This window comes from Ptiloglossa arizonensis, chromosome 2, assembly GCF_051014685.1.
Source record: "Ptiloglossa arizonensis isolate GNS036 chromosome 2, iyPtiAriz1_principal, whole genome shotgun sequence".
NCBI lineage: Eukaryota > Metazoa > Arthropoda > Insecta > Hymenoptera > Colletidae > Ptiloglossa > Ptiloglossa arizonensis.
In genome coordinates, this window is record NC_135049.1 from 21,121,898 (window position 1) to 21,149,068 (window position 27,171).

Genomic DNA, 27,171 nt, shown 5'->3' on the forward strand with positions numbered 1-27,171 from the left:
TACAAGAATCTGGGAGAACACCCACGAACACAGATAAAAACAGTTCGAAGCGGTGAATATTCGTTTAAGAGTTTATTTACAAGTGGCAACAAAAATACTATCACCTCTTCCTGTATGATTATAGTACGTTAATAACTTTGCCAGATAAACAGGCACGTCGGAAAGAAATTTCAATCGACGTATTTAGCAAAAAAAGTATTGCTTGGTTTTTAAATAGAAATTTTGCAGAATCGTACGCAGAACTACAATCTACAGTTCGTGTCTATGGTTCGCGAGCATCTCAGGGAATAGCAACAAATCGATTCGATTAACGTAACGAAAACGATCGAGTTGAAAGAATGAAAAGGCGAAGAACATCCTTTTTCCTACGGTAATGATTGCACGCTCAACAGAAACATTTAACGAAGAATTCGATGACAACTTTGTACCCGACCGAATAGATTCGTAAAACGAAAACGGCCCGTCTCGGTCCTACAAGCTTGTTTACGGCACAAGTTTTACAGCTTGCAATAAATTTCCCAAACAAATTCGCTTACCAATGTCAGCAGCAACATCAGGACACACGATCTCCTCTCTTTGCGGCACTGAGGTGAACGACGCGAGCTGTTTCGATACACTGTTCCCTCCTGTTGAGATTCGCCAGATTTTTAAATACATTACGATATGATTTCAATCGAGATACTATGTCTTTTATAGATAATAGTCTTACAAGGATTACTCCCTCCTATGAATACGCAAAAGCTCCCGCCGTCTCCTCGTACATACATCATAATCATAGATCAAAACCATGAAAGAAGCATTCAATGAAGCGTGTGTATACGCATTTACACACAAGCGCGCGCGAATGCATGCATGCATATATATTTATTTATATACATATACCATCAGAGACTTAGAACAAGTGATCAAATCTGAAATGTCGCGATTCTTGGCAAAAAAATAAATTTATAACGTAGAATAAAAGTTTCTTACTACGAGTTTTCGTTTTCGAGAAAATCGATTCTGAAAGTGCACGGAGTACGCGTATACTTAACTAAAACTCGATTCAATGTATCTTATTAGATAAGTACATATATATACATATATATATGTACCTATATGATTTTACACGGTACGTAAAAGCAATAATTTATTGGAAAAAGGCACAGTTCTCCTAGCAAAAATATTAAAAACATTTTATAAATAAAAGAAAGAATTGTCCAAGTGTTTGACGAGTTATAAATCCAAACTACGTTAGCAAACGTAGTTCGCCTGCTCTCTGTTAAATAGCAAATTGCAAATTTTGAAATTATTTATACGGTTTATAAATTAATTGAATAAAAATTAAATATTGCGGTATGTTTTATTGAATTATACTAACCGATAACGTACACTCTGCGTTTAAAATACGATGGAGAGATACGTAAAATTGATGAAACTTTTAGATTCGTTAATTCTGTGCGCGCATACGCGTATTTTCAAAATCGCTGATTTCGAAAACGAAGCCTTGCACAAAAATATACTATTCTACTATTATTATCTTTGAACGAAGAATCACGTTCTTTCGGATTGTACCACATATTTTGAGCCGCCGTCTACACACGCGCGCACCGTCGACGACATGACTACAAAAAGTTGCGTAAAACTGAACGCTAAAACAAGTTTGAGCGCGAAGAGGGAACACAACCTTGTTTTCTCATCTTTCTTGCAAATGTCCCACTTGTTGCGTTAAACAATACATTGGATCGAGTATTTATTATACGCAGACTAAAGTAATCATTATGTATAAAATGAATGAAAGTACAACATTGAATGTACACGTACGTGTTTGTACGCGCTCGTACGAAGATGAGGATGTATGTAGGTTTAGATGTGGTATGGATACGGGCATGGATCCGAAAAAGTTTGGGTATAAAGGTGTGTACGCACGTTTGCGGACGCACACATGAGCAGGTTGAGGTACACGCGCGTGCAGATATATTCAACGATGAGCGAATAGCGCGATGTAACAAATGTCCTACGTAACGGAAACCTAGGACAACGATTCAATGGTCGTCCATTTCATGAACGCGTTGACGTTTCGACTGTGGTTGTTGATGCTCGAGTGGCTCGGGACTTTCAACAATAGCAAGCGGTGCCGGTGAACCTGGAGAACTATCCGATTCCTCGTGCGAGCGTTTCACAACTCCGACGCCTGCGTCGGGACCAATAAAGCTTCCACTGAATACAAAGTAACGATCAGCTTTCACGAATTGGTCAAAAGATATATGGAAGATATTTCAAATTATCACATACCTGTAATTATACGTGGTTTGTACAATAACGGGAGCCGGACTATATTGACCGGCCGGGGAAAGAGAATGTTCCTCGGTAGTGTTTCCGGATACAACGTATTTATCTATAAATTTCAGAGTACACTTCAAATGGTAAATATTTACGAAATAATTAGAAAATTTAGCAAGCAATGGACAGAGAGGAATATGAATAAAGGAACAAATTAAATCGAAAGGGTGTAAAAATGAAATAAAATGGACTACTACTTATCTACCTGTATCACCGGTGACACCGTTCGTGACAACAGTGATTTGCTGCATCAGGCGACCTTTATGAGACGACTGGCTTGAGGGCGCGTACGGATGACCTGGCGATCCAGGTGCGGACTGACTGGTCAATTGACCAGCTGGAGAAGGTACAGAACTATCTGGATAAGATTCTGGCCCTGGTGATGCTTCCCTACTGAGGCATTCCGGCGTCATCAATCCACTGATTCCTACATGAGACGGAGAAGCAGGCGCGCTCCTAGATATTTTCAATAATAACATATTTCATTAAAGTTCAATGGCAATTTTTTAATACTTAATATATGCAAAACAAAAATATGCGCAACTACTATGATATAAAAGTTCATGTACCTAGATGAGAGACCGAAAGGAGCTCGAAAACAAGGAACTCCACGTTGTCTTCTTCGCCTGAATGCCTGTTCTATGAGTTTAGCTTCCGATTGAGGATCTATTCTCCAAAAGGACCCTTTCCCTGGTTCTTCTTGGCTTCTTGGAACTTTAATAAAATATCTATTCAATGAAAGATTATGCCTTATAGAATTTTGCCACCCTTTATCTGCAGTTCTATAGTATGGATAATTCTTGGTAATGTAAGAATAAATGCCAGACAACGTGAGTTGTTTGTCTGCTGCAGATGCTATTGCTTGAACAATTAGCTGCGCATATGAATATGGTGGTTTAGAGTCGTCCTTTGGTGGACTACAGTGTGCCGTTGTGCCATTTGGTCCAGTACTGCTTCCACTTCTATAACGCGATTCAATACCAGGCTCAGGACTTATCTGCCTGCTTGAACTTTGTCCACCATCGTGCCTTTCTAAGCCAGTATTTTGTGGGTCATTGGCAACAGCAGCTGCATACACAGCTACCATTTGAAGATCTGCCGATATATTTCTCCTACCCTGACCGGCACGTGGACTAGCAGGACAAGAATTAGCAGCACTAATTGTTCCAGTTGGGGAAGGAAATGGGCTGCTATATCCTGCATCCGGGATATTGATGCGTAGAGGTGGTAATGGAGCCCTTTGTTTTGGTGGTGAAGGTATGCGTACATTACTTTGCTCCTGTTCGTCGACTAATGATTGAAATACGAGCCTTATATTTGTACTCGGGAATCTGAATGTGCACCTGTAACAACAACAAATATTCCCAAGATAGTATGTGCAGACAAACTTAATTAAACATGAAACAAAACTATATGATTTTTTCTAAAGAAACTACAACAAATGATTATCATGTTATAGACAATTTGATTACAATTATTTGAAAATCTTTTCTACAAGAAAAGATACATTAACCGTTTGCTATTATAAAATGAAAATTCATTAGTCAATTTAAGTAAGACTTCATCATGAAATAATGACAAATAAATTCGACTCGCATAAAATAGTATCATCAGATACATGAGAGATCATACAAGGTGTTCTCCTTGTAGAGAAGAAGTTACAATGTGCGTGCAAGAGGCGTGCAAGAAACGTGCAAGAAAGGTTAAGTCGGCTCGATAAAGGCTCGTAATATATCTTACGTCTTTGGCAACTGGACGGCAGGCGCGCCCTTTCGTTGAAAAACTCCATCAACGAAAACACCATTTTTACCGTTGCAAATCATAAAGAAGAAGGGATGATCATAGAAGATTTCGAGGTGTCGTCGCGAGATAAAGCTGGAGTGGCCCATGTTGACGTCGACCTCACCCTTGCTGCTGTTACGCCCGATAGTGATACGTCGCTGTCTAACCATGTATTCGAACTCGCGACCCTCGAGCCGTGCAATCGGTGCACCTTTTGCCTCCGGGTTCCACTGCATCTTCGTCGGACTGGCCGGTGCCGACTTCAGTGCCAGAAGGGCCCACGCGTCGCTCTCCTGAGTACGGGAGTACGTAGACATAGCACCAAGTGAGCGAACCCTCCTTCGGAATAGAATGAGAGAGGGGAAAAGGAGAGGTAGACAGATAGATATAGATAGATAGACAGATAGATAGATAGATAGATAACCGAGCAGATAACTAGATACATAGACGCGGGTAGAGAACGAACAAGTTACCGCCGAAGGAAGAAACGACGCCAAAATCGTGGTCTAAGGCCGCTTTTACAGAGAATGGGAACAAAGCCGAGGAACAGGAATTAAAGAGATTGATTGTAGATTGACACCAACGAACACCAACAATTGTGAGAAAACACGTGAAACATCAAATAGTTGGCTAAACTAATGAATTGACACACAAATTCACCAACCGGCCCACCGACCAACCGATCGACCAATCGATCGATCGATCGTTCGATTGAGTACCTACATATATGTACATGCGACGTCCAATTCAGAAGAAACATATAGTATATTGTACGTTTAATGACATTTCGTTTTGCTTTCTATTACTCATAGTGCTACCTTATTTCACTTCTTCCATTATTAGTATCGTTAAACTTATTGGTAGTTATTATGAACAATTAACCAAGAAGTAATTATATTTTATCTTTGTTTATACTCCATTGGGAAGATGAAAAATTACCACGTGACATAAACGCGCGATATAACTTTGGATTTAAATGCAACGAGCTTTTCAAGCTAATGGCGTGAAACCTGAAAGCCTCATACACGATCTATTAAAAAAAAACTTTAAATTATTATTTAAAAATTCAATTTTCAAAGAGAAAGCGATTTTTGCAATAGGTTCAAAATATTCCTATTAGCTACTTAACTGTATCACAACTATTTTGTTTTTGAAATGACTAATCAGATTGATATATACATAGGTATGTAGGAATGCGAATGTAATATATTCACACGTGCGCTGTGACAAATAGTGAAAAATATAAACGGCTGCATACAGCAGGTGATGAAAAAGTATGGACGTCATTTTCGTACTGTGTTAGGTAATTTGATTTTTTAATTATCATCAAAAATTGTATGTGTACCTAAATATATGCAGATATGAATACCAATGGTGATGCTGATATTTACGGTCTCATAACCGAATTGAGCAGACACACTTTGCAAGTATATCGGCGGCTTTTTCATCGAAATGCTCAATTTACTGACGCCTATGATATTAAAACGATTAAACGTCTTCGAAATAAAGCTTTTGAAATATTATTAAAAAAGGTTGACAAGAGAACTCTTGGTGAAGGTGATGTAAAGTTTCAGTGTACATAGTAGATATTTCATTTCTGTCTATTTTTTCTTTCGTTATTATTCTCACTATTTCATCATTATATTTGTTTTTACAGATTATACAGAATTTAAAGAGACAGATCCAATATTAGAAATACAAAAACATGCCTTTGTAATGAAATTAGGGTTAAGACGTGCATATGATGCTACTACGTTAGAACATCTTTTAGAGGAACTTACAGGTTCTTTACATTTGGAAGCATCAATTTATTCTGTTTTACAACTACTAGTTCGATTAAAAGATTTCAATGTCACTCCTGAGCCAATTACAGTAAGTTTAGATTTTAAATCTAAAAAAAGTTATGAAGTCTCGTTTGTTTTGATGTGCTCTATTATAATTTTTAGAATATATTTTACTACGGTAAAACTAATCCTGCTATACCTGAAATTACATATACTACCAATAATGTACCATCATTTCAAATATATCCCATGGAATGTTTTATATTATCTGATAAATTTGAAGCAACATTGGAAACACAGAATAATCAAATTACACATGTTATACCAACAACTATTATAAATGAATTACACTTTTTACATGGAACAATGAAATCCAAAGGCATCGTTGGATCTGAATCCATTGAGTAAGCTATGTAGAAAATATTTTTTCTTATTTTCAACTATTTTAATTCTTTTTTTAAAATAATTATAAAATATTGTTTGATATGTTGTACATTGATTGATAAATTGTTTCTTTAACATAATTTTATTAGATTTTCCAGAGCTTCTAAAATAATTACAAATGTTTAAATACTTCTATGTTTCCCTAACCAGACCACCATATTCATATAATAATACTAAAACTAATTATTATTTAGTTTATCTCTCAAAATAGATACTTTCATGTTGTTATTTTAGAATATATAACACACAATGTACATAATGTAGTAGATTATTCTTATCCTTGTCCTTATATGTTACAGTGCATCAGAAGTACCTGATATTATATCCACCCATGTATTTGATACAGTATCATCACAGTCACTAATATTTTCAAATCAACTTCTTACAAAAAATTCAAATTTAGCCCCATACATTTCACAGGAAGTAGTGGTGAGGACAAGCTTTAAAAATTATTTTATACAATTGTACACATAAGGAAAACAGGAATTATTTAAGAACCGTTAGAATTTCAAATAAAGGGTTGTAAAATTAAAATGGGTTTATAGCTTTAAAATAATAATAAACATGCATTGCAAGAAATATGTACTATACTTTTCCCTCAAACAGTCTTTTGCTTTAGACTTATAGAGGCGAGGATGAAAGTGAACATGGCGCTTCTTCTTGTGAAAAGGGGCTCGTAATGAGTTATTTACATTCCCCTTTCGCGCACACAGAAGTAGTTGCTGTGGAAAATGAAAGTCTTATAGATACATGGAAGTCTTCGGATCATAGTGCTATCAATGAATTAAACTATACTACAAATTCTTTGACTTGTGTATGGGATCAGATTGATATTACTGATACATCACCTTTAGATCATCGAACTTGGGAACAATTTGGAGAGTTGCAACCTATGAAAGAATCAATGTTCATGACTGATTTACCAATGGCTGCAATACATCTGGCAAAAATCAAGCAAATGAATTGTCTACCACTGCTCTCAGGAAAGGTTGAAATTTGAGTGTTAATAATTTGTTTTGTAAGTGACAAGTACTTGCCTTATTGCCTCTATATACAGTTTATTTACTATTTAATACAGATGATCAACTCTGTACTCCTTCTAAAAGAAATTTCTACTGATAAATTTGTTAACGATGTCAAGTCAATGTTACTGGGAATAGAGTCAGATACTTTTGAATACACACACACGGTATGCATTTTAATTAATTACAACAAAGGTCAATTATACAGTAAAATATATGGTTAATCTGAACTTCCTAGACAGGATTCACTATACGAGAAAATATCAGTGTATATGGTGTGTGCTCAGAATCGTTAGAAAATACTTGTCAGGAAGCTATTAATTGGGGTAACTGCTTCAAATTGTTGTCACATCTAGTTACTCCCAAATTAAAAGGTGACAAATTATTACAAGAGGGACTTATATTCAAGGTTTGAGACAAAATTATACAAAAAATTGGAAGTTGTAATACATTACAAATTCATTCTCATATTTTATAGGCCATGTGTACAAACATCAAAGAATTACTACTTTATTATCAGGCAGCACTTCTAAGAATTTTCACTTGTAAAAATAAATCGGAGAGACTACTGAAAATGTTCCAGGAAGTACGTCCAGTGGCAACCTTAATCACTAAAGTTGCTAAGCTTTGCAAACCTTACAAGGAGAATCAGTGCATGCTTAGAGAAGGAAACAGCATTCTCACTAGAATTTATAATGAAGCAATTAAAGTGACAGATAACAAGGTTGCCTTAGTGTTCTATTCTTTATTAAAGTCTTGCTGTGAAGTTTATTTTCGGTAGGTATTATTGAAACATCAATAAGAAATCTTATTCTCTTTATCTCTTTACAATTTTGCATCTAGAGCATTGAATATTTTAATTTAATTGTTTACAGGTTTTTACAAAAATGGATGTTTGAAGGAATATGTGATGATATTTATGGTGAATTTATGATTAAAACAAGACCACAGTATTTACGCAGTAGGGGACATAAATTTTGGACAAAAAGTTTCAGCGTGTGCAATGAAGCTGTTCCAGGTTTCTTAACCGATTTAGCAGAATCAATACTTCAATGTGGAAAAACTGTTAGGCTACTTAGAATCTGTGATTCCAAGGTATGCACACATAACAAAATGAAGTATCAAAACATCATGTACTTAATTATCTAGTATCAATTGTATCGTACTGACCCTAAACGAGGATTTAGAATCCAGTATGCTATGTTTGTATAACTGAACAACCTGAAGTGAAAGTCTGCTTGAATGTATCTACATTATACGAACAATCATTGAGATGTCGAGAATATGAAAAGAAAGGTAAATCTGCTCTCGGTCCAATACTTTCCCTTTCTAGAGCTATTCTAGACCAAAAACAATTGGAAAGGAAAGTGGCAGAATTTGTCGTTGGGGCTCAACGTGATACATTATTGAGAATTCGTGGTAAGCATATCTTTTGTTCAAAACAGAAATGTAGATCTTATTTGTAAAATAGAGTAATAACAATATATTACTTCCATCTTTCTGCACTGTCATATAAAATGATTTTAGGAGAACAGGAAAACGCATTAAAGAAAGTAAAGCAAAGTAAACGCGATTTTTCGGCAAATTTGAAAGAACAGTTTTCAATTAACAACACGCAGCAAAAAAAACAGAAAGAAAATGAATTGTCGAACGAGATACTGTGGCAAATAAAACGCAATAAACAGGGAAATGCGACGCAAGACAATTTACGATGCATTGAACGGTATTGTAATAATAATTGACTATATTTAGTATTTGAATTAAATTAAAACCATTAATTGTGATTTTTCCTTTGTTTTATACGATTTTAATCACGAGTGTACTTATTATTACTTACAGAACAAATATTTTAAACTACTATGAGGATCTAGCTAACGATATTGATAAACGTTGTGTACGTTCCCACTGGCGCGCTAAACGAATGGCTTTTTTCGATAAAAGAGTGGACGCATTAACTTCAACAAACCGAGATTCACAGGCTCGATTGAAAAATACCGAAGAAGCTTGTTCTTTAACAGAAACTCCAATTTCATTTGAAGACGAAAATAAAAATTACTCAAGAATGTCTCATCAGACGTTCATTGGAACTACATCTAATGCGATAATAAGATCACCCGTTGACATTGACCAAGTAGATTTAAGACAAAATCAACGTGTACTTACAAATTGCATATACAGGGCAACAAGTAACAATAATGAAAAAAGTGATGTTCATGATTTTTTGAACAATCGAAGATCAGAAGTATTAAATGAGGAAACATTATCAAAACTTTCACAAACTACAGAGACAACAAAAACAATCATTGCTACAGATAGCAATCAATTACATACTACATTACCTTCAGAAAATAAGAAATCAGATGAAGTTTTACAAAATCTATCACTTTATTGTGCAGATCATACATTGACAATCGAAAGGCCTAATTTTTTGAATATTGCCAAAATCGATAATACGACAGAGTCGCAGGTTAGTAAGTACGCGTGGTCTTTAGAAGGTAACATGACGCCAAATAACAATCAACTCAAAGTACAACAAATTAATCTTGAGCCCAATACGAATGATCTAATGAAAATTACTGTCGATTATTCCAAAGATACCACGATTTTAAATAAAAAAAATGATTTAGAGACACCGATGTCGTGTACTACGGATAATTTTGCTTCATCGATACAGAGTCCTATGTCACAAACGCATAACTCGGAAGACCGATCTCTCATAGAAATCTCAAACACTGATACACATATATCAAGTTCTCCTCGTACGTTTACAAAATCACCTGTAGCCATAAAAGATCAAACGTTTTCAGATTTATTTACGTTAGTACGGGATGAATCAACTCCCACAGTTTCAACAACAGCTCCACTAACCGTTGCTGATGTCGAGTTAATTGATCATACTTCCCTTCAAGCATATCTGGAAAAGTCAATTCGTATTCCTCTTAATATACAGAGTCGTCTTGTTAACAATGCTGTTATCAAATATTTCCTCAAAGAAAGCAATTTGTTGTTACATTTGCACAGTCTACGTAGCTATTTCTTCTTACTGAACGGAGAATTTGCTAAAAGTTTGACAGATTCGCTTTATACTCGATTATATGAAATTTCAATACCGATTGAACTTCTTAATTCCGCCACGTTAACAAATCTTTTAGAACGAGCACTTGTTAATTCATTCAACAGTGTGTACGTTAACTCGGAGCTTCTCAGCCTCTCGGCGATGGACACACCGACTCAGTTGCACGTAAATTTGATTTTACATTCTCTACTATATTTTTTCCAATTTCATAGTTTTTAAATGTTTTGATTTTTTAAAGAAAAACTACTGTATTTTTGTTTTAATGATTTTACAGATATCTGATCCAACCGCATTGGATTGTCTTTCTCTTACTTATAAGATAACTTGGCCACTAAACATTATACTTGATGATACAGTCATGCAACAGTATGGCAAAGTGTTTAAGTTTTTAATAACAAGTGGTCGTGTTTCATGGGTTTTGCAAGAAGACTTTAGTATTATGAAGAGAGATCGAAAAGCGGTTACATCGCAACAATACCATAAAGTATGTGCACGTAATATAAGATTTGATATTGCAAATTAAAATTCTTTCAAAAATCTTAATCCAGTCATCAATATTCTTTTACGATAGACATTAATTTACATTTATTTATAGTTGCAACTGTACAGGCATTCAATGACGCAATTTATGAATGCTTTGCACAATTATTTAACGTGTAGCGTCCTATATGCGAGTTGGACCGAATTTGAAAAAGACTTGGAAAATTCTCTAACCGTGGATCAAATATATTTGTCACATATAAATTACATAAAACGCATACTCTCGAGGTAATAAATTATAGTTTTTATCTAAATTCAGTGAAAGATATAATGACACTCTTTGTTTATTATTTTTTTCACAGATGCATGCTTAATGCTCGCGGCGAAAAAGTACGCATATGTTTGAACAATATATTTAAAGTTATTTTGAAATTCCACAATAGATTACGATCTCAAAGTTGGATTATGAAAGCTACAGGATACGTACATCCGAATTTTAAAAAGCTAGAACAAATGTACCGGGCATTCTGTGAGTTACGTGCATACATGGCGCACGTTGCGTATAAATTAGCTACCAGCGGATATCAACCGCATTTAATGCATTTCCTAAATTCTCTTAACATAAATGAAATGTACGACTTGACCGTTAAGATTTATCGAGGTTCTACAGGTCCATCAGAATAATAATAAGTAATCATACTTTTGTCTTTTGCTGTATCTTCGATCCATCACGTTGCCTTTCCTTCTCTATCTGTCAACTCAACGTGTCGCAACTTTTATTACTAATCGTTTTGAAATCAAGCAAATGTATGATATCCTTGTTTACATCACAATTAATCGACAGTCGATTTTTTGTTAAATTAATTATTTATTATTTGATTTTTCCATTTTTGTTTTGAGTCATCACAAAACATAGACTATGTATTTGACATTCATTAAAAGAAAAAAGGACGGTGAAATTGCAATTTTCTTGTAAAAAAAAAAACGAGTTTTACATTATCGTTGTACAGTAGTAAATGTAAGTTTCTCTTTGGCAAGTACACTGGCACATCGTGAACATACATCTCCATCTTGAGTCTCGGGATACCTTCTACATCGCTTACATAATTCTTCTTGAATATTGTGTACTTGCATGTCTGTTTCTGTAAGTGCGTGGTTTTCAGTCAATTTTATCGAAGATAATTGCAATATTTCGCATAATTCAGACATCGATGATTGTTCTTCGTCATGCAAGAGCTGCGTAAAACAAAATAAAAGTAGATATCGTTTTACATTCAGTATCTTTGTTACTTATATGTACTTACAGAAAGCAACGAAAAGTCGTCTTTATTAGCTTCTATAGTAGCAGACAATTTCCATGTATTTGTACTAACAGTGTGTAATTGGTTTCTTAATCGAAACGCTACGTTCACGGATTCTGTAATTTCTGAGTCATTCCAAGATTCTGGTATCTTATACGAAGTACAGTAGAATGGTACTGATGCTGCAATTACAAAGATTAATTAACATGAACGTGTTTACATACTTTTACACTTATTTTCTCTTTTCTTATAAAAAAAATTAATTTTACCGTGATTTTCGGGATGATGTAACCACACTTCTTCCACTAAATGTGGAAGAATCGGTGTTAAAGTTCTTAAAAAGATGGTTAAAATTTCTTTTAAAACTTGAACAGCTGCAATGCGCGGTGGGTACGTAGCCTCTTCACAATAAAGTCTATCTTTTACTATGTTACAGTACAAAGCAGACACATCATTTGCTACAAAGTGCATGATAGTTTTACCTACATTATGATATTCGTAATTGTTATAACAGTGTTGAACCTAATGCCACAAAGAATTAATGTACCGAAGTTCCTGTATAAATATAACATGATTGTTTTTTTTTTAAATTCGACATTACCTGTTCATTGTACTGATATAATGAATACAACATATATTTGTCAATGATTCGATATTGTGGTTTGCAGGATATAACTTGATGATAAGAGTGTAAAGTGCCCAAAAGAAAACGCAATATCAAACGTAATTTGTTGATAGAAGTTTTATATTCATCAAGTAACGCATTTGAGATCGACACTTGCGTATGTTGACATCCGTGATTCGCTACCCACCATCTGAATAGAATAAATGAAAAGGAATATAATGAATAGAGTGCGTTGCACAATAATCTTCGATTTTAAAGCGAAAAATCGGTCCCACTAGCTGCCTTGAATTCATTTTCAAAACTAATCAAACTCAAACGCACCACTCGAAGAGGGTAAATCCTGAATACAGTATTTTTCAAGAGAGCAAATAATTTGAGATCAGCGCCGCTACATTCATAACGTAAAAGGTGTACAAATAACGAGCGGTCGTTTATAGATTCTTTTTTATTGAAGATGAAAGCAAGTCTAAAGAAGCAAAAGCAAGCGAGGAACAAGATAGACACAATCATATTGTACGCAAAGGATAAAGTATCAAGCATCCGAAACACAAAACGGAACCATTCCTCGTTTGCTTTCAGTTCCTCTGACCCGTTTTCATCCTTGTAGAGCAGAAATGAAACAGAAAAGATGAAAAGAGCGTCCTACACTTATTGAGTAAGCCAAGTTCAGCTCTTATAAAGAGAACAATATGCAACACTAATGCAATATAAAATTTGTTGCATTTTCCTTATATCTGATAAAAGTATTATCAATTGACTAGGTTTTTCTATTAAAACAGTTCAAATACGATCGGATACGAGTGGTGCGTGTGCTTACAGAATTCAGAAGTATTTTATTTTACGCGTAATTAAAAATACTTAACAATAAATAGAATCATGTATTAACTCATTTTCATTGGAAAACCTTTACCAATCCATTAACAATGCTGATACAATGAAAATATTACAATTTTAAGTTACATTAGAAAATGAAATTTGATACGGAATATGAGAAAGAGCTCGGGTGGCCAGCCCTGTTTTTGTTAGCACACTAGTCAGCCACTTTGTCAATGGGTCCACACGCACTGTAGAAACATAAACAGTAATGAAAATGCTTTCGTGTCATGAATCTGACGTCAAAATCTCGCTTTGAACCAAGGATTACTGTATTACAATCTTATTAAATATGTCTAAACGTATACTATACAATTACGTTCTGTACCTTAAAACATCGACACCATACACCAGATGTTTTTGCAAATTAGATCCACCTCTAAGAATTTGTTCTGGATTTATCACATTCCCCACTGATTTTGACATCTTTAAGTTGTTTTTATCAACTGCGAATCCATGTACAAATAGCGCACTAAAGGACAAAAATGTAAAAAAAAGTATATACATTTTCCATGTATTATATGTATTTTCCATTTTCAAATTCTTTACATTTTTCTTACCGATAAGGTGGGCATTCCTGTAAAGCAATAGATGTTATTAAGGACGATTGAAACCATCCAGTTAATTGGTCACATCCCTCTAAGTAGAGGTTTGCTTTACCTTCCGGTAAAACTGCTGACCATGAGATACCACTATCGAACCAAATATCCATAATATCCTAAAAAATAATCTCATTGACAAACTCAAAATAAAAAGAAATCTATGAACTTAATTTTAGCTAATTCACGTCACGTATTATTTTTAACTAGACTTCACCTTTCCTTTTTCTAAATCGTTTATAGTGATATTCATCTCTTCAATTATATCCAATCCTATTAATTCTTCCTTCGAATATTTCCACCAACAATCAGGGCCATATTGGTCAACTAAATTACACAAATGTTCGACCAATGCTCTGAGAAGATGGAATATAAAAAAGAATAATTTAAAAAATAAAAATAAAAAGTGCTAGTGTATAATACAAATGAAAGAAAGTACATATATTTACTAATACGTATATACATTTTTAAAGAATACCTGTTCGTAAATGCTTTGCCTGTTGTTTTGCTACAGAGTACAGGTATAGGGGTTCCCCATGAACGCTGTCGTGAAATACACCAATACGGTCGATCCCTGATTCCAGCGAGCAAGGCACTTGTAAAAGATTTGCGATTACATCTGGGATATATCTTTATGTCTACGATGCTGTTCTAATACAGTCAATATATTTTAATTATTGTATAAAGTCGTGTTATTAATTATTAGCAGGAAAATTCCATTGTAAGTTGGTAAAAATATCTGACAAAACAGCTTACAATAATTTTTTCTTTCACTGATTTTATGTCAATAAACCACTGATTACTGGCGCGAATAATGACTGGTTGCTTTGTTCGCCAATCGTAAGGATAACTATGCGTAAATGTATCAATATGCAAGACATCTTGTGCTGCACGATCTAAGACTTTATTAGTCCCCTCTGTTAATACTTTCAACCCATAAAATTCTGGACCAGCTGCTTCTGTATATCGACCTTCAATGTCTACCATGGATAACTATAAAAGATTGAGAGACATCATTGAAACATTTTAAAGTGATCATTATAAACAATTGATACAATGATTAAATAACTTACAACAGCGATGTTATTTTCAATTGCAACCAAAAAGTCCTCTGGACCATGTGCAGGAGCAGTATGAACCAGACCAGTTCCTTGATCCATTTTAACATGACTTGCAGCTAAGAAAGGTAATTTCTTTTTCTCAAAGGGATGAAAATACATGACACCTTCCAATTCTTTGCCTTAAAAGTTAATCACTTGCATCAATATTTTTATACTGTTTAGACTGGTTCACTTTGAAAATTCTATTTTCCAGCAACTTAAATAAGATTCCTCTGGTTGAAAATGCTGGTCCAGCCCCTTCTCCTATCAGGTGTTCACATGAATTGAGTTTATTGTCAGTCCTTTCCATAGTTTTATTTCTTACAATCATTATTAGATGATACTCAGTAGTTAGGCTTTATGCTTAGGCAATATTTTGTTTCAACCTCACTTTTTTACTCAAACCACTCCTTCAAGGATCTTATTAAAGTTGTTGAATAATAATTAATAACCAAACTTACCTGTAAAGTGTACTACTGGTTTTAGAGAACCAATCTTTGATTCAATATTTTTCAACAATTCTTCCCCAATGATGTTTAAGTTTCCTTTACTATCTTCAGCTAGGCAGTATGTGGCATTTGTTGAAAAAGCTATAGCTTGGTTGGCTACTAAAGTCCAAGGAACAGTAGTCCATATAAGTGCATATACATTAGTATCTTTTAATAAATTTAGTTTCTTGGGGAAATTATCAACACGTAAACGAAAAATTACAGCTTTACTTTGGTGCTGCTGGTTGTATTCCAATTCCGATTCTGCTAAAGCAGTTCTGCAATATACAAAACAAACAGAATGTCACTGCCTATGAAGATAAACTTGGTTAAATTATACTTTACCTAGAGGAAGGAGACCAATAGACTGGCATAAAATCTCTAAATACAATACCCTTCTCATATAATTTTATGAATTGACGAAGTTGATTTTTTATATACGAGGTCTGATTTGTAAAATAGCATCCAGACTCTCTCCAATCAGCCATCACACCCCAAGATTGAAAAGCTTGTTTCTGTTTGGCAATAGCTTCTTCAGCATATTTATGAGCTACATATAGAAAGAAACGATATGCAACCAACAAAGTATAATTGAGTTAATGTTAGTATTATATATGAACAAAAAAAGAAGAAAAAGTTCATAGCCTAACAAATATACCTTTTTGTCTAATTGTTAAGGGCTCGTGTATGTTACCATCACGAATGGCTTTTAACTCAATAGGTAGTCCATGACAATCCCAACCAGGTACATAGTGCACTCTATTTCCAAGAAGAACCTTACTCCTTAATGTAATATCCTTAAGAATCTGTAAAATTACAAAAAACATAAGATATAGGTGCATTAAACATTATAAAAGAATGAGAACCTTATTAATAGCATGTCCCAAGTGTGGAGTTCCATTTGCGTAAGGAGGTCCATCGTGCAAAATGAAATCTGGTCCTGACAAATTCTTTCTTTGCCACTCATATAATTCGGAAAATCCACACTTCTGTAGAACACAACATAACAGAATAAATATAAACAATACAAAATTCAACACTAGTAAAACCATTTAGTATTTTGAGATTACCTACTGTAGTTAAATATTCATCTTGCTCTATCCGTTTCTGTCCATTAAGTTGCGCTGGAAATGTAGTGCGTGGTAGTAAAATACTTTCTGAATATTGATGTTTTGTCAACGATGTCTTTACTTTAGCATTATCGGTTAACTTTTCATTTATTTTCCGCCGAACTTTACTCGTAAACAATGTTCGCCTTTGCTCAAATAAAAGTCTATACATATGTACAGTTTTACAACGTAAACGCATTTTTATTTCACAATCTATCGCGTTAAGTTGCGATTCAAATATCTTAAATGCAGAAATAAATAGTACCGTCTAAATTAACCTTCAATATCGTTCTACAACTACTTGCAATTATCTATATGGATGAAATTCTGTCGATGAAAGATAAATATCAAAATAATTATTGTTTGAAGGAAAAGTAGTACTATTATTATACATACATCCAACTTGGTTTCTCAACTATCGTACATACATGTTTAAATACTGTCAATATTCGTAAGGTGCATGTATGTTCAGTTATAGAGATTAATATTTATTACATCAATCTTTTATCGCTAGTAATTAAAACTTAATAGCTATTAGCAGTTGCTAAGATGAAATACGTCATAAAGAAAATTTGGAAAGAAAGAGAAAGCAATATTCGCACATAGTAAACAAGGAACCGAAGTATACGATAGGTAGGTTAGTCCATTCTGGTTCGTTCCAACTGATCCGATTTCGGTCTCGCGTACGATAGCTACGGTCGAAGAAATATGGCCACTGTTTTCGAAAGCTCGTTTGTATCGAGCAGACTACATCGCATCGAGGAACGGTATGAAGAACCAGCAAACAATTTTGGCAAATGTGACTGTACTAGCTATAGCTATCTTGCCCTGAGCGTCGTTCTATTCACCATTGGTACAGCTATCACTATTTCTGCTTTGAGTGACGTCGCAGACGGACACGTATTTTTGAACTTTGGTCAAATGTGGGTTATCGGTCCAATGCTCATCTGTTCCGGACTCATGGTGGCCGTCAAGTGTATGCTTTATCTTCGAAGAAAGTCTGTTATACAGATGGTCTTTCATCAGCGACAGTTGTTTAGGGTAAGTAGCTATTTCGCGGTTTGCTCTCGTTCCGGCAATTTTCTATCGGCGACCGTTTCCGGTCCTAGTTATGTCCCTATGTCTGTCGACGATCCCATAATCATCGTCGGTGTCGCGTAGCGTTCGAGCTGCAGACATATCGATTGCCGAGAGACATGCATTTGCACGTTCTTCATTTTAAACGGCAGCGCGGCAATTTTTGGAACGTGGAAGGTTAAATTGCGTAGCGGTAAGCGCGTCTATGTCTAAATCATAGGTAATATATTTATTAAATATCTTCAAATACCAGATCGAATTGAAACAAAGAAACTCGTTTAAAAATACGAGATAGACCTTTAGAGTACGTTGGTTTGACTGTTTGACAGCATTTGCAGGAATTGATGACTGGTGCTCGTGGTACGGGGCCTATTGGTACAGCAACTCCAGGTCCACCTTCGTACGAAGTAATTGTCCGTGAAAGTTCTAATGAACTGCCGCCACCTTCGTACACAGAAGCGATAGCTCTTTTACACAGGACTATCGAGAACGGTAAGTATTCTTGATCTAATACTTTATAATTTTCTGACATTTTAAAATGCAATAAAACATAATACTTCTTTTCCTTTAGATGCCAAATCGAATTGTGCAACAGTCTCTTGCGGCAATATTGCTCTAACCGAGAACGTAAGGCAAAAACCTTGAAACGGATATTTCTTCCGATCGGAAGATCGAGGATTACGAAGAATTGCAACTTCACTTTCTTAAGTGTGAAGAGTTGCTCGTTTCTTCGTCATCTTGCTATATTAAACGAGCTTTTTCTACTATAAATTGATCGCGGATCCGTTGCGTATATGATGTCTTCTCTATCGCGCGCTGTACTAGTTAACAGACAATGGAAGAAGAGATGTCGAACGTGATACGTTCAAATTTTATAGAAAGCCGACGAAGCGGCGAAATGACTGCTTTCCTCATACTCTTTTTTCTTTTTTGTTTTTAACAACGAACGTACCGTTGCTCAAATATTGTTGATTCATAAAATGATTAATACAAAGTACGCACAATAACAATATTTTTCCGAATGTTCGGTACTTGCGATATGATAACATTTCTAAAATACGAGGATTTGGCTCATAAATCCAATTCAGTAAAAAAGCGTAAAATTAAATTTTGCAACTGTACTACTCTTTAGCTGCAAGAATTAAAATGTAATCAAAGCAAAATTGCCTTAGATTGAAATTAGAGTATTTAAGTAGGAATAATACGAGTCGTGTATATAAATATTCTCATACCGTGCGTTACAAATGCAACTGATCATATTTGATTTGTCGGAAATAACAAATTACTTCAAACGTATTGTGGCGCTTAACATTACTAGATTAATTAGCCTTTAAAAACTTGTACATGCATATTTTTATTTGTGTATAAATTTGACATTAACGATGGTCGAGAAGACAAATTTGTTATCTGAAAAAGAACCAATAAATTTTGTCCATTGACAGAATTTTATTCACTAGTAACTGTAGAGTCCATTTAACAATACTGTGGTTATTGTAATGAATTAAAATCATTACCTGTGACAATAGAATGTTTGTGGATAATAAGATATTGTATGTTCTATGCATATGTATACTTTTTTAAGTCGAAAACAGGTAAAATATAAAAATATTCAGTCTGAAACAGTTTTACAATTCTAAACTTTTGTATATTCATGATGATGACAAATGATGATAACAAGTGAAGCACCAAAATTTATTGTCGGCAAAACGTATGAAACTTGCGTCATTAATTGTTTATGTACAATATGTCATATATTACTGATATTATTAAAAGATACTGCATGTTTCGTACAACCAGTTTATTTTTAAAATCTGGTACACGTATTAAAGACACAACCAGGAACGCCTTTTAAACAGTTCCTTGTAGAGTGAACACAAAATGTACAACACATTTAGTATTTCTAATGCGTATTCATTTCGTAGAAATAAGTTTGATATGGATTATATAAACAATTAGGACATTCTAAAGAAGAAAATGAAGGATGGTACAAGAGGACAAAAAGGAGAGAAAAAGAAAAAATGAATTGTACCTTTAAGATTGAGCAACAGCTAGCATTTCTTCTTGATGAATAAGATGGGTCGTATGATTAACAAGACTCATTAATTTTGATAATGAAGCAGCCCAAGTATCTAATAAAGCAGCTGGTTCTTGTGGTCCAGTGAATCGAACCACGCCAGCTGGGCGATCTGTACGGGCATTGATCACTCCAGTTTCGACCAGACTACAGAGACATGCTTCAGTTTCTTCGACCGGTAAATCCAATAATTCGGCCATACGAATCAATGTAATTTTTGTATAATACTTTGCCATAATTCTAATATTCTATAAGTCCAATGAAAATAATAAGCATGGGATGGAGTTTGTTAAAATACAACGAGATTGCAAAATTTTATACTTACATGTTCAACAACGCGATTTCGAAGATCAGCCCATCGCTTACGTCCTTCTTCTGTTGAAGGGTTAAAAACTTCGGTTGCTCTGAGATCTCCTTCATAGATTTCGCAAAGTCCAGACCACTTTATTAGTTCCGGATTCACAAAAAGGCGTAACAACTCTCTGAAAAGAAACAAAAATGAAAAGAATTCATTGGTGTACAAATTGAAAGCATTAATTATTCTTAATTCTTTAAGAAACAAACAAGCACTACTTGTATGTTGGTATTTCGTCTAAAAGTTTATCGGCGAGTAGTCTATGAGTCAAATCAGCTTGTTCTGGTTCATGCGGAGCAAGTACAAGATACAAAACAGCTCGTGAAAGGGCAGTATGCTTCCTTTTAGGATCGTCTCTAACAGCTGGAGTCTCTAATACTGCTCGATTGTGTCTACACAATTCTAAGTGCCAACCTTCATGACGGGCTAATTCCATCATCAGGCTGGAATAAAAGAGAAATGTTTTTAAAAGAACAAATACTAAAAGTTTATTTACTCAAACCAAATTAGTGGAAATTTACTCACTCATAATATTTTAGTTTGAGAGACTGTGTCTCTTTGTCATCTTCATCCTTGAAAAATTTAACGTTGATTTTCTTGGCTATTATTTGAGTACGCATAAAATCCTTCTTTACTAAACATAATCGCATTTGCTCTAATATAAGAGAAGCTTTCTCTAAACGTGACATACTACCATATGTCTCAACCTACAGAATAGTTTGAAACATGATCATATTAAAATTTCTGATGCTCCTCTATATTCTTATAACATACATACTTGTAACTCTAACATAATAGTTGCAGCACTAGAAATATCTCCATCCTCCTCTTTGATTTTTGCCAAACGATGAGTGAGTCTTGCTCTTTCAACTTCTACATATATCTTAAATGATAAAATTGTATTAACTTCTTAAAAATGCATTCAAAATAATTGTACCAACAAAATAATTTACCTTTCCTTCTGTTACTGTACGCAATGTTTCTATTAATTTAATTGTGGTTTCCTTATCAGGCATCTTGTCTACATAAGTACAACATTCTTGGACCATTTTTGTAACAGCCTGTTTTAACTGAGAGCGCCTTTTAGTCAGTAAAACTATGTGTTCATTTAAGGCTGCCCAATTTTTTGCTTCTAGGCAAATTTCAACTATAGCAACCAAAATTCGCGATGTAGATACCATATCTGCACCCTACAATGCGCCACAAACTTTATTTATTTTCATAATATAGAAGGTAGAGGAACTTTAGATAGAGCATTATGGAAAAGCTTAACTGTTCGTGTCAGTTTTTCTAATGCTAGCAACTGGTCCAAGGCATCATGTAGCTTTCCTTCACGTGCCAACTTTTTGCACTCCGGAATTTTTACATCGCAATTATTACTATAATCAACCTCCATTTTTATGATCTTACCGGAATCCATCGTGCTTTTAGGCATAACTATATCATCTACGAAAAGAAATTAATCGAAGTTTAAAGTCAATTTAATAGACGAATCGCAAAAATACGTATTTATAAATCAATTATTCTTTCTTACATATATTATAACCTATAAAATTTATTCTTGTAAAACCGTTTACACTTATTGATTGTTTCTTTCTATTTCGAGATATAGCAAGAAAACGTAGAAATTACTTTACTAGGCGCAATCTATGTATATGTATACATACACGTAACATTTACTATGAGACAATGTCAAAAAACGATTGTCATGCACTAACCGCAAAATAACAACGCTAACGGTACGCGGCATCCAGTTCAGATTCCAGATTCCAGTAGCGCGCACATCGTGTGAAAAAGAAAAGAGGAAGGGCGCAAAAAATGCGCCAGAATACAACTTGGTAAAAATAAGTAATATAATTAATAATAATTTACAATAAAAATATATGTACCTATGCGTTGACGAAGATAAGTTAAGGATAGGATGAGCACTATTTAAATGAAACTGGACTTAAAATATTAAACACGATGGATATAAACAATTCCTAAACTATTAATCGTAAATGCTTATACCAATGTAAATGCTACCAGTCGTAAAAGACACTCGTTATTTCATCTTGCATCACTATTTCACTACAGTATGAACCACGCTTTAACTATGCCATGTTTTGCAATTGCTTGCCTCGTGGCGTTTTTCAGGCAATTCCGATTATGATTATGATAATATCATTCTTTTAAGTAATTTAATGGACACGTAAATTTTGTAATTAAAGCTTGAATATCCACTTAAATATTATCATTACGTCCATATAGTAGCGGTGTATATGTATGTATTTATTTGTTACAATATATTGCATTATAATACTAAAATTAATTTATTGCTTTTATTTACGACAAATAGTACAACCATTATCCCTATTCAAAATTATTAGTCATTCATAATGGACAAAAATGAAAAAATTATGTTATTGCGGAAAATAATTAAGAGTTATCCTGATTTTCCCAAGTCTGGTATTGTATTTCTGTGAGTATTGTGTCAGAATTTTATTAAATTTATTGCTTGTATTATACATAAATAACTCAAAACATTTCCTGAGAATTAAGAGAAAGGTAGGCATTTAAAGTAAAATTATTACATTTCAAGAATTGCTTCTTTTCAGTGATGTATTTGATATATTCCACAATGTGACAGCATTGAGAGCAATGAAAGATTTGATAATGGAGCATGTTTCATGTCTTGAAGTTGATTTGATTGTAGGTCTTGATTCAAGGGGTTTCCTGCTTGGACCTCTTATTTCTATAGAATTGGGAAAACCTTTCTTACCTATTAGGAAGAAAGGTAAACTTCCAGGAAAGGTGATTCAAAAAAACTTTGATTCTGAATATGCACAGGTCAGAGCATAAAATTTTATTTATAATGTGTACCATTCTATTATTAATATAATTTGGCTTATTAAACTTGTTTGCATAGAGTACATTTGAGATACAAATAGATTACATAAGCAAAAGAGCAAGAGTAATTATTGTAGATGATCTACTAGCAACAGGAGGTACGGTGAATATAATAACAAAATAAGTTTCTTCAATTGTATAAAAAAAATCTTATAACATATGTTTTAACTATACAACTACAGGTTCAATGGCTGCTGCGGTAGAATTAATAAAATCAGCTGAAGCTGAAGTGGTTGAATGTTTAGTCATAATTGAGTTAACTAGATTAAAGGGAAGAGAGAAACTTAGTGTACCTGTTCATTCATTACTTCAGTATGATTGATTTCTACTTTAATTCAAAATTAATATAACAATTTTAAATTTAATCAATGTAATCTGTACTAATGTAATAAATGTTTCTATAACAAAAAATATATCTATAGAGAAATTAATATTTTTGTAAAATGGATGTGTACATAAGAAAGAATATATCTGCAATGTATAATCTCATGTACAAAAATGCTTTTTTATATTTATAAATTTATGCAGATTAAAAATGTTTATCCATTAAAATTTTGTTTCCACTTTAAACGTTATTACATATCAATGTTTTTTCATATTAAAAACTTTAACTTCATTGTTTAGAGTAATCTTATCGTATATCAAGTATTTTCTGTTTTTGATTTCTGAGATCTTAAAGAATTCAAGAGACTTTGTACTTCATATTCCAATTTGTCTACATTTTGTTGCAATTGTTCATAGTGTTTCGATTTCTTGTTTTTAACATCTAGAATAGCTTCATGATTTGAAATATCAATATCTAATTTTGGAAGATTATGAAAATGTTCACAAATATGCTCATACGTTTCTTGCGTTTTCTGCATATCTGCTGTTGTTCTGCATCTCCAATCCAAATCAGATAATTGTTCTTTAATACATTTTTGTACTTCTAAAAAGTGTAAAGTAATTTAAGCTTTTATAATTTATTTATTATCAATCTTAAAGTTTATACAAGATCTTACCATTCAGTCTTGTTTGGTGAATTTGATTCATAAAAACTTCTGTTTCACGTTTTAGTCTCTTTGCCTCTGCAATTTCCATGGCTTTACAATTGCGTTCATGCATAATTCGTTCTTTGATCCTTAATTTCTCCAATTCCAAAATAGAAATGTCATCTGTTAAAAATTTTGGAAAATCATGTAACATAAATGGCGGATATGGTCCTTTTAAAGACAATGTAATTAATTCATTTCTGTAAAATAAAAATAGTTTTACACAATGTATAAGACAGTTTTAGACTGTTTTTAACATTGCCAATTATTACTTACTGAAAATATTATTGTAATTATTTGTCATTTTACCTGAGATAGCGACTAGGATGTATTCTTAATGGTATATCATTATCAAGTTGTTGAGCAATTTTTAATAACTCTTTGGCTGTAATGTGGCCTTGACTAGTAAAATATCGTTTAAAATGTTCTGGTGAATGTAATGAGGAAATTATGATTTCACGAGAGCAAATATTATATGCAATGACACTCATTAACAAAAGAGATGGTCTTTTAAAAGATATTAAATAGTCCCATAAAATTAACCATTCAGGACCAGATAAAACTTCGCTCATTGCAGTCTTTAAAAGTGGCCATGCATATTCGCTGGAAGTTACTCTTCGTTTACAAAAAATATTTAATAAAGATGGATCTGTATGCAGGAGAATATTTTCTACTATTCCTAACACATTTAACGGTGGTAAAGGATGATATTCAAACCACTTTTGACAATAATTTAATAATATGCTTAGTATGAGTTCAAAACCAAGTAGAGGATCCTTCTGTAATAAAAATGAACAAATTGTTATAAAAAATAGAGTTTGACAATTACTAAAATGACATTCTCTATTTCATTTTTAAAATTAATAACTTTTATTACCTGAAAGACCATAAGAAATGGAAATACTAAGTTTGGTAAAAATGAACATTGGGTTAACAAAGGACACCAATGTACTAAGCAATTTATTGTTGTCATTAATAATACCTTTTTACTCCGATTTGCTAATGGATAGTTTTTCAAAAGTTCTGAAGTAAAATTTGCATTTACTGCCTTATTAGTTAAAGCACTATATGCATTTCTATTACTTGGCAATTTTAAAATAGTTGACCATATTAGTACCCGATATGCTTCAGGATATTCTCCAAATTCTTTCAAAATAGGTATTAATCTTTCTGTATGCAATTCTTGTTCTATAAGATGTCTGACACAATGTAAGTGATCATGTATTCCATGTGCACATGGTCTATATGGTTCTTTTAACTTTTGCAAGGGTTTACACTTCTGCGAAAAGAATTTCTCAGCGATTAGTAATTTTAAATGTCCTTCTTCCTCTATATATGCTATATATCTGCCAGTTGAAGAAACTGCAATTTTCCTTATGGGCTTGATAGTTTGTAAGGTATGAGTAATACAACTCTTATTCAGATCGAAGAAATAAAGAGTACAACTTGGTGAAACACATGCTAATATATTATTTGCACCACCATCCAAGGGTGATGGTACAAGTGATAATTGCTTTGGTCCTACAAAATTGTCTGGTAAATGCAAACTCTTTAATACATTCCAGTCCCATGTATTCAAAATAATAATTTTATTTTGAGCACTAGACAGAATCATTGCTCTTCCATTTTGGGTAAAAACAAAGTCTTTAATATTTCGCACACCAAATGTTTTTGCATCAATTTTAACATCATCTTCCAATTGATTGAAATTCCATGCTTGTAAAGTATCATTGTAATATAATACAACAATATGTCCTAAGTTAGAAAAACTTGCTTTCTTTATCACAACATTCTTTGTACTAACTTTTAACTGTTGAGCTTTACTACAAGAACGTAGACACCATATTACAACTTCTTTACGCGAACTAGTTAAACAATACTTTTTATAAAAGGAAATATGTACAGGTGGTAATTTATGAGCAGTTAATAAGCAAAATTCTGTAATATTTACATCCACCCTTAAAATTTTTATATCAGCTTTAGTGAGACCTACTAATATTTCATATTTATTTAGAGGATTAAATATTACGAATGTTGATTGTCCAACATTTCCTAATTTTTGATAAGATGGAGAATCCTTTGATAGGCCCATATAATACAAATATCCTGCTGAATCAATTGTAACAAGATGTTCCTCATAGCAATCAAACGCCAAATGCATAAAATTAACCCTTGAAGAACACTGCGTTTTTTTAATTATTTCTGGTTCAAGTTCAAAAATATCATCAACTTTCTTCAGATCATACCATTTCTTCTTATACATTATATATTGCTTTGTACACAACAAACAAGTCAATTTTATTCCAAAACCTCTATCGTATTACTTTTTTATTAATATAAACTAAATTTAGGTTATGTTTACATTAAGCTGTCAAACACAACATTGTTTACATTGTTCAAATTTTATTTCCTTGGAATATTGTATGCATAAAGAAAAAAGTAGTAGTATAATATGAAGGTATTTAGAGGCTTTTTAATAATGACATCAACATTTTTATAAATTAAATTTACATTACAAAACTGATTTATTTCTTTGGTAAAATTTATCTCGTACAATAGTTTGCAATCAACAATTAAATAACACAATTATTTATTGAAAACAAAGTAATAATATTCAAAATCAGAGGTATAAGTTGAAGTCAAGTTTATAGCGCTGCTTATTGTATACTAGGCATCTCTGGGTTACTGTAAAAAACGGTTAATCAATCTTTCGTATTCTTCGTCAATGATATTCAAGTAT

The 27,171-nt window shown here is 33.4% G+C and overlaps 6 protein-coding genes across 19 annotated transcripts; 2 read left to right on the top strand and 4 right to left on the bottom strand.

Annotated features, from left to right (window-relative positions):
- Nucleotides 1–53: 53 nt before the first annotated feature.
- On the bottom strand, nucleotides 54–4,742 carry Foxk (forkhead box K). Its single transcript, XM_076304424.1, has 6 exons — nucleotides 4,578–4,742; nucleotides 4,063–4,443; nucleotides 2,892–3,665; nucleotides 2,528–2,778; nucleotides 2,275–2,377; nucleotides 54–2,199 (listed from the first exon to the last, which is right to left on the bottom strand). Exons 2-6 carry the CDS (start codon nucleotides 4,419–4,421, stop codon nucleotides 2,025–2,027), a joined length of 1,662 nt encoding a protein of 553 aa, XP_076160539.1. The 5' UTR covers nucleotides 4,422–4,443; nucleotides 4,578–4,742; the 3' UTR covers nucleotides 54–2,024.
- Grip163 (gamma-tubulin complex component 6) lies at nucleotides 4,547–15,468 on the top strand. Of its 4 annotated transcripts, none has more exons than XM_076304417.1 (18): nucleotides 4,547–4,874; nucleotides 5,288–5,407; nucleotides 5,464–5,661; nucleotides 5,762–5,976; nucleotides 6,051–6,292; nucleotides 6,632–6,761; nucleotides 6,952–7,320; nucleotides 7,411–7,521; nucleotides 7,593–7,763; nucleotides 7,833–8,131; nucleotides 8,230–8,449; nucleotides 8,542–8,773; nucleotides 8,882–9,077; nucleotides 9,194–10,595; nucleotides 10,705–10,914; nucleotides 11,026–11,198; nucleotides 11,354–11,600; nucleotides 12,880–15,468. In XM_076304417.1, exons 2-17 carry the CDS (start codon nucleotides 5,371–5,373, stop codon nucleotides 11,592–11,594), a joined length of 4,446 nt encoding a protein of 1,481 aa, XP_076160532.1. In that variant the 5' UTR covers nucleotides 4,547–4,874; nucleotides 5,288–5,370; the 3' UTR covers nucleotides 11,595–11,600; nucleotides 12,880–15,468. The 4 variants fall into 4 exon arrangements, with proteins under 4 accessions (XP_076160532.1, XP_076160529.1, XP_076160530.1 ...); XM_076304414.1 differs by having other exon boundaries at nucleotides 4,551–4,874; nucleotides 11,273–11,600; nucleotides 12,880–15,462; XM_076304415.1 differs by having other exon boundaries at nucleotides 4,552–4,874; nucleotides 5,288–5,378; nucleotides 11,273–11,600; nucleotides 12,880–15,461.
- On the bottom strand, nucleotides 11,742–18,791 carry Ilers-m (Isoleucyl-tRNA synthetase, mitochondrial). Of its 3 annotated transcripts, none has more exons than XM_076304420.1 (16): nucleotides 18,380–18,791; nucleotides 16,971–18,291; nucleotides 16,763–16,885; nucleotides 16,555–16,702; nucleotides 16,242–16,446; nucleotides 15,870–16,174; nucleotides 15,382–15,548; nucleotides 15,065–15,301; nucleotides 14,787–14,959; nucleotides 14,526–14,664; nucleotides 14,270–14,427; nucleotides 14,038–14,181; nucleotides 12,813–13,026; nucleotides 12,481–12,733; nucleotides 12,215–12,393; nucleotides 11,742–12,146 (listed from the first exon to the last, which is right to left on the bottom strand). In XM_076304420.1, the coding sequence occupies exons 2-16, from the start codon at nucleotides 17,202–17,204 to the stop codon at nucleotides 11,907–11,909; spliced, it is 2,919 nt and encodes a 972-aa protein (XP_076160535.1). In that variant the 5' UTR covers nucleotides 17,205–18,291; nucleotides 18,380–18,791; the 3' UTR covers nucleotides 11,742–11,906. The 3 variants fall into 3 exon arrangements, with proteins under 3 accessions (XP_076160535.1, XP_076160537.1, XP_076160536.1); XM_076304422.1 differs by lacking the exon at nucleotides 18,380–18,791 and having other exon boundaries at nucleotides 16,971–17,246; nucleotides 17,608–18,245; XM_076304421.1 differs by lacking the exon at nucleotides 18,380–18,791 and having other exon boundaries at nucleotides 16,971–17,332; nucleotides 17,402–18,245.
- Nucleotides 17,438–23,813, top strand: Aprt (adenine phosphoribosyltransferase). 4 transcript variants are annotated; one of them, XM_076304432.1, is made up of 5 exons: nucleotides 22,086–22,349; nucleotides 22,850–22,972; nucleotides 23,109–23,340; nucleotides 23,420–23,498; nucleotides 23,583–23,813. In XM_076304432.1, the coding sequence occupies exons 2-5, from the start codon at nucleotides 22,890–22,892 to the stop codon at nucleotides 23,720–23,722; spliced, it is 534 nt and encodes a 177-aa protein (XP_076160547.1). In that variant the 5' UTR covers nucleotides 22,086–22,349; nucleotides 22,850–22,889; the 3' UTR covers nucleotides 23,723–23,813. The 4 variants fall into 4 exon arrangements, 2 of the variants coding, with proteins under 2 accessions (XP_076160547.1, XP_076160546.1); XM_076304431.1 differs by lacking the exon at nucleotides 22,086–22,349 and adding an exon at nucleotides 22,375–22,774; XR_012991087.1 differs by lacking the exons at nucleotides 22,850–22,972; nucleotides 23,420–23,498; nucleotides 23,583–23,813 and adding exons at nucleotides 17,438–18,046; nucleotides 18,412–18,574 and having other exon boundaries at nucleotides 18,654–22,349; nucleotides 23,207–23,340.
- Rpn5 (regulatory particle non-ATPase 5) lies at nucleotides 18,382–22,551 on the bottom strand. 6 transcript variants are annotated; one of them, XM_076304426.1, is made up of 9 exons: nucleotides 22,046–22,209; nucleotides 21,785–21,957; nucleotides 21,465–21,701; nucleotides 21,290–21,394; nucleotides 21,037–21,218; nucleotides 20,730–20,954; nucleotides 20,482–20,638; nucleotides 20,112–20,404; nucleotides 18,382–18,526 (listed from the first exon to the last, which is right to left on the bottom strand). In XM_076304426.1, the coding sequence occupies exons 2-8, from the start codon at nucleotides 21,944–21,946 to the stop codon at nucleotides 20,114–20,116; spliced, it is 1,359 nt and encodes a 452-aa protein (XP_076160541.1). In that variant the 5' UTR covers nucleotides 21,947–21,957; nucleotides 22,046–22,209; the 3' UTR covers nucleotides 18,382–18,526; nucleotides 20,112–20,113. The 6 variants fall into 6 exon arrangements, with proteins under 6 accessions (XP_076160541.1, XP_076160543.1, XP_076160545.1 ...); XM_076304428.1 differs by lacking the exon at nucleotides 18,382–18,526 and adding an exon at nucleotides 19,472–19,489; XM_076304430.1 differs by lacking the exon at nucleotides 18,382–18,526 and adding an exon at nucleotides 19,543–19,696.
- On the bottom strand, nucleotides 23,336–26,863 carry LOC143143312 (TBC1 domain family member 31). The gene is made up of 4 exons (XM_076304423.1): nucleotides 25,309–26,863; nucleotides 24,741–25,210; nucleotides 24,402–24,631; nucleotides 23,336–24,328 (listed from the first exon to the last, which is right to left on the bottom strand). The coding sequence occupies exons 1-4, from the start codon at nucleotides 26,692–26,694 to the stop codon at nucleotides 24,042–24,044; spliced, it is 2,373 nt and encodes a 790-aa protein (XP_076160538.1). The 5' UTR covers nucleotides 26,695–26,863; the 3' UTR covers nucleotides 23,336–24,041.
- Nucleotides 26,864–27,171: the final 308 nt, after the last annotated feature.